The 4,364-nt window shown below is 19.6% G+C and overlaps 2 protein-coding genes across 3 annotated transcripts in view; both read right to left on the reverse strand.

The window, feature by feature from the left end:
- LOC102680681 overlaps positions 1-1,712 on the reverse strand; it is a 3,782-nt gene extending 2,070 nt beyond the window's left edge. The window contains exons 1-7 of the mRNA XM_006623853.2: positions 1,391-1,712; positions 1,205-1,306; positions 1,014-1,144; positions 830-920; positions 620-742; positions 244-442; positions 40-175 (exon numbers count right to left, since the gene is read on the reverse strand). Of these exons, the coding sequence (XP_006623916.1) occupies positions 40-175; positions 244-442; positions 620-742; positions 830-920; positions 1,014-1,144; positions 1,205-1,306; positions 1,391-1,643 (1,035 nt within the window). The 5' untranslated portion in view covers positions 1,644-1,712. The remainder of the gene's footprint in view (positions 1-39; positions 176-243; positions 443-619; positions 743-829; positions 921-1,013; positions 1,145-1,204; positions 1,307-1,390) is intronic.
- Positions 1,713-2,375: 663 nt separating this feature from the next.
- LOC102680456 (lysophosphatidylserine lipase ABHD12) overlaps positions 2,376-4,364 on the reverse strand; it is a 4,344-nt gene continuing 2,355 nt past the window's right edge. For both annotated transcript variants that reach the window (XM_006623851.2, XM_006623852.2), the window contains 8 exons: positions 4,127-4,245; positions 3,921-4,026; positions 3,656-3,855; positions 3,431-3,566; positions 3,240-3,357; positions 2,959-3,120; positions 2,761-2,888; positions 2,376-2,696 (listed from right to left, as the gene is read on the reverse strand). In XM_006623851.2, coding sequence (XP_006623914.1) covers positions 2,657-2,696; positions 2,761-2,888; positions 2,959-3,120; positions 3,240-3,357; positions 3,431-3,566; positions 3,656-3,855; positions 3,921-4,026; positions 4,127-4,245 — 1,009 coding nt within the window. In that variant the 3' untranslated portion in view covers positions 2,376-2,656. The remainder of the gene's footprint in view (positions 2,697-2,760; positions 2,889-2,958; positions 3,121-3,239; positions 3,358-3,430; positions 3,567-3,655; positions 3,856-3,920; positions 4,027-4,126; positions 4,246-4,364) is intronic.

Here is a 4,364-nt window from a genome sequence, read left to right on the forward strand (position 1 = left end):
GACATAATATTAAAAAATAATTAATATTTGTATTCTTACACGAATATCAAGATAATGTAGGCAGCATCGATCTACAAATAAAAGAACATTAGGATCTATAGATTGAAATTTTATACTGCTCCATAGATCATCTGATACAGTAGTGTTCAGTATAGTATTAGAGTTTATTGGTTTCCTATAAAATTAAAAAATATATATATAAATTTTTCATTTTATAGAAAAATGTATATTTACAATATTTACATTTTAGTCATATCCCATAATGTCACACATCTATCAACATCAACTAAACAATATTGATTCGCATTAAGAGGATTTAAATCTGCACTAATATAAGGTATTTTTGATATTTGTGTATGTACTTCCGTGAGATTACATTTATTATCACGTTCAGATAATATATAAAAATTACAATGCTGTTTATATCTACCTAAAATCATACCTAAAATATTGAATTACAAATTAATTTCATAATAAAAATTCTATATAAAATAATAATACATATATGTATATATATATATCAATCTAAAATTTATACATTAATATCATATATCATATATAAATATATTATTAATAATTATTCTCTTTTAAAATATAACTTCAAATATATGTTACTTACAAATATCAACATTAACATTATGTTTTAATTCATACAATGAACCATTACCGAGTTCACATTTAGCTGCTTTTTCGAATAAAGGTTTCCATAAAAACTCTTCTATATTATCAAGAGGTGTACTTACTAAAAATAAATTGAAATAAAAATTATATTGCTAATTATATTGCTAATTATATTACTTATGAAGAAATATTTTTATAATAATAATACCTAATTCTCCCATAAATGGAAAAAGTAAAATGTCCTTATTATGTAAATTTATATGATTCAGAGATCCACCAGTATAATACCAATTATAAGCCTAAAAAAAATTACATAAATTTGATTTTGTATTATAAAATTTTTTAAAATAGTTTCATTACAAAAAGGTTTAAAGCTTTAATTTTTATCTTACTCCTTTAAAATAAGGATCTGGATCTTTATCAATAATTTGTGCTAAATCTGCAACATATTTAGGTATTTTAGCAGTAATTACATCTTTCATATGATTCCATTTTACATCTTTCTTGTATATCAATTTTAAGTCTAAAAAATATTATTATTATAAATACAATTTTTTTTATAAAATTTTATATTTATTATTACCTTTTTCATGTTTCAAATAATAATGTTTCATTCTTTCTATATCCTTGTTCATATAATTCTTAAGAATGACTAATTCTAATGTAGGATCTTCTTCATTCAATACTATATAATTTATAAATATACACAAATATAATATATATTATAAAAATATACTTTATAAATTATTAATTAATTCAATATACTTGCCATTTCGAGGTAATTTAGCAGGTGGCAATAAAGGTTTTGGTAAATCACAATGATAAGGATATTCTTGATATTGTTCTATAATATTTTCTAAATCAGAATCATCTACAGAAAAATTAGTATGTAAATTATGTCCAGGTACCAAATAATGAGGATAACGTTTTAAAAATGCTAATTTTAATTTATCTTTCAAATTTGTTTCTGCACGTTTATATGACTTTGATGTTAAAATACTTTGCTCCTCCATTTTTATCATTTCTTATAATTAGCAATGTTTATTATATTTAAAAACTATGTTATAGAAATAATTCTTTCTTTATATATAAATTTTTTATTACATTTCTTTTTTTATAAATAATTTATTAATTTAAAAAAATTATTTTGTAATAATAATACAAAATAAATAAAATTATTTAAAAAAATAAAAGATTTTTATTTTACATTTTATTTATTGTATATTTTTAATACTAATTATAATGTTAATCAATATTATTAATATCAGAAATATTGCCAAAAAAACATGTTTATAATAATATATACACGTGCGTTTTCAGAATTACCATAGAATATAAAATTACATTAATGTAATCCGTATCGAATATTTATCTAGAAAAATCTATTGCAACGCCCTCTACATTTTATAAATTACAATTAATAATTTTTTAGTTACAAATATCTTTGTAATATAATTTTATAAAAATATGAATTTTACAAAAAAAGAACAAATTCTATAAATATCAAAAATCTAACAAAAATATATAAAAATCATAATTTTTAATATATATAATATAATTATTTGTAATGAGTTTTATATTTCGAATTTAGTTTAATTAGGATTTTTAATTTTTAATTTTGATTATAATAACTAAGGTTGAGTACTTTTATATTTCAAATTTTTGATAAGAAAGAAAACCAGAAAATTATAAAAGGAAAAGTTAAAGGATTTGATGATATTTAATTTTTTATTTAATAAGTGCAATGAACTTAGAAAATACAAATTTACTTTTTTTTAATTGCACAATACATTGCAGAATACATTTCAATTAATCATTCAATTATATTTCAAACATAAATTCAATACATTTTTAATAATTCTTTCATAATAAATCTTATTGTACTTTACAGGATATTATAAGTAGCGAATTATTTAATAAAAAATATAATTATGCAATAAATAAATTTTATACATGTCAATAAAATTGATATAATTATTGAATACGTGCAATACAAAAAAATATTTGTATAAAAGTATTGATATTTAAATATAATTTACTCAGTCTGATTTTTATGTGCTTTGGCTACAAATGATCTGAAAAAAAATTATAAAAAATATTAATAAACTTTATAAAATTACATTAATAGTTAATACTTACTTGATTACATTAGGTAAATTTTTATAACGACATATATATTTATGTCCAAGGCCATATAATGCATCAATTCTTGTCATTTGAATACTATTTGTATTATTTCCATGATAATTTATTGCTGCTTTAAACAACTAAAAGAAGAAAATTTTTTAATAGTTTCAATTGTTATGAAATTTTATAAAAAAAAAAACGTATTTTTACCTTTTCACCTAAAGCAAATGGAATGATATTATCATCTTCAGCATGCAATATCATAATAGGACATTGAATTTTTTCTACATGTTTATCAGATTCAAAACGAAGAAAATTATCATAAAATGGTTCAACAATTATCCAATGAAACCATGGTAAATGTTTGAATATCTAAAAACAAATTGAAATTTTTTAAATTATTAGAATTTTTTTATTGATTAAATTGATTTTAAATAAACTATTGTTTAAATCATGTTTTTATAATTAATTATTTTTAAATCAAAAAATACCTGTGCTAAAGGATGTTCACTTAATTCATCTGCTATATTATTAAATGGTGATTCTAAGAACAAACCTGCAGGTTGAATTTTTTTTATTGCTAATAATGCCAATACATGAGTAGATACTCTATAATATAATAAAAATCTAAGTTTTAATTTTATCATTAATTTTATCATTTTATATAAATATAAATTTATACCCAGTTCCTAATGAATGTCCCCATACAAAAACAGGGGTTGTACCATTTACTATTTTTAATAGCCATTCAAGTACATATTTACTATCATTAACTACCCCCATTTCAGAAAGTTCTGCTTCTTCACTATCACCATAGCCTACATTAAAAAACATTGCAATCAAAAAATATTTATTTACATAAATTTTTTATATGAACTTCTTTTTTACAATAACATTTTAATCTTACCTCTGTAATCAAAACATATAACATGATAATCTAAATTCTGAAAAAGTTTATATAATTCTAAACGATGACTACTTGCTCTATTACCACTATTACCATGCATATAAAGAAAAATTGGTTGTTTAGCATTTTTTAATACAGCTTCATAATCATTAGCAGTTGTAATAGTGGAATCATTTAATAAAGATTGAGGTAGTATTTGCCTAAAAAATAATATGTAATTAATATAAATAAATTGAAAATATATATCTATTTATCAGTTATCAACCATAATCCTATTTTCACTTGTTCATCAGTTTTTAAATAAAAATTTCTTGTTCCTTTCATTCCAATTGATTCTGGTTTTGAAAAATCTACATTAAGTGGCCATTGGACTAAAAATATATCACATATATAATTATATTCATGAATAAAAAGTTTATCAATAATCTGTATAATATAATATAATATAATATATAAATAAATTTTACTTACCAAAATTTAAGAAAAGAATCTTTTTTTGGAAAGCATAAGAATAATGAAATATAATAGGTAAAAGTCCAAATATAACAAGATACGTAAATATTGATACCTTCATAATCCAAAATAAATATCTGCAATAAATATATTTTACTATTATTATAAATAAATAATTAAACTTTAGTATGTACATTTATTTAGTAGTAATATTTTTTATTTAGAAGAATAAAATAATTTTAAAAATTACATGAAT

Source organism: Apis dorsata, unplaced genomic scaffold, assembly GCF_000469605.1.
Source record: "Apis dorsata unplaced genomic scaffold, Apis dorsata 1.3 scaffold_962, whole genome shotgun sequence".
Taxonomy (NCBI): Eukaryota; Metazoa; Arthropoda; class Insecta; order Hymenoptera; family Apidae; genus Apis; species Apis dorsata.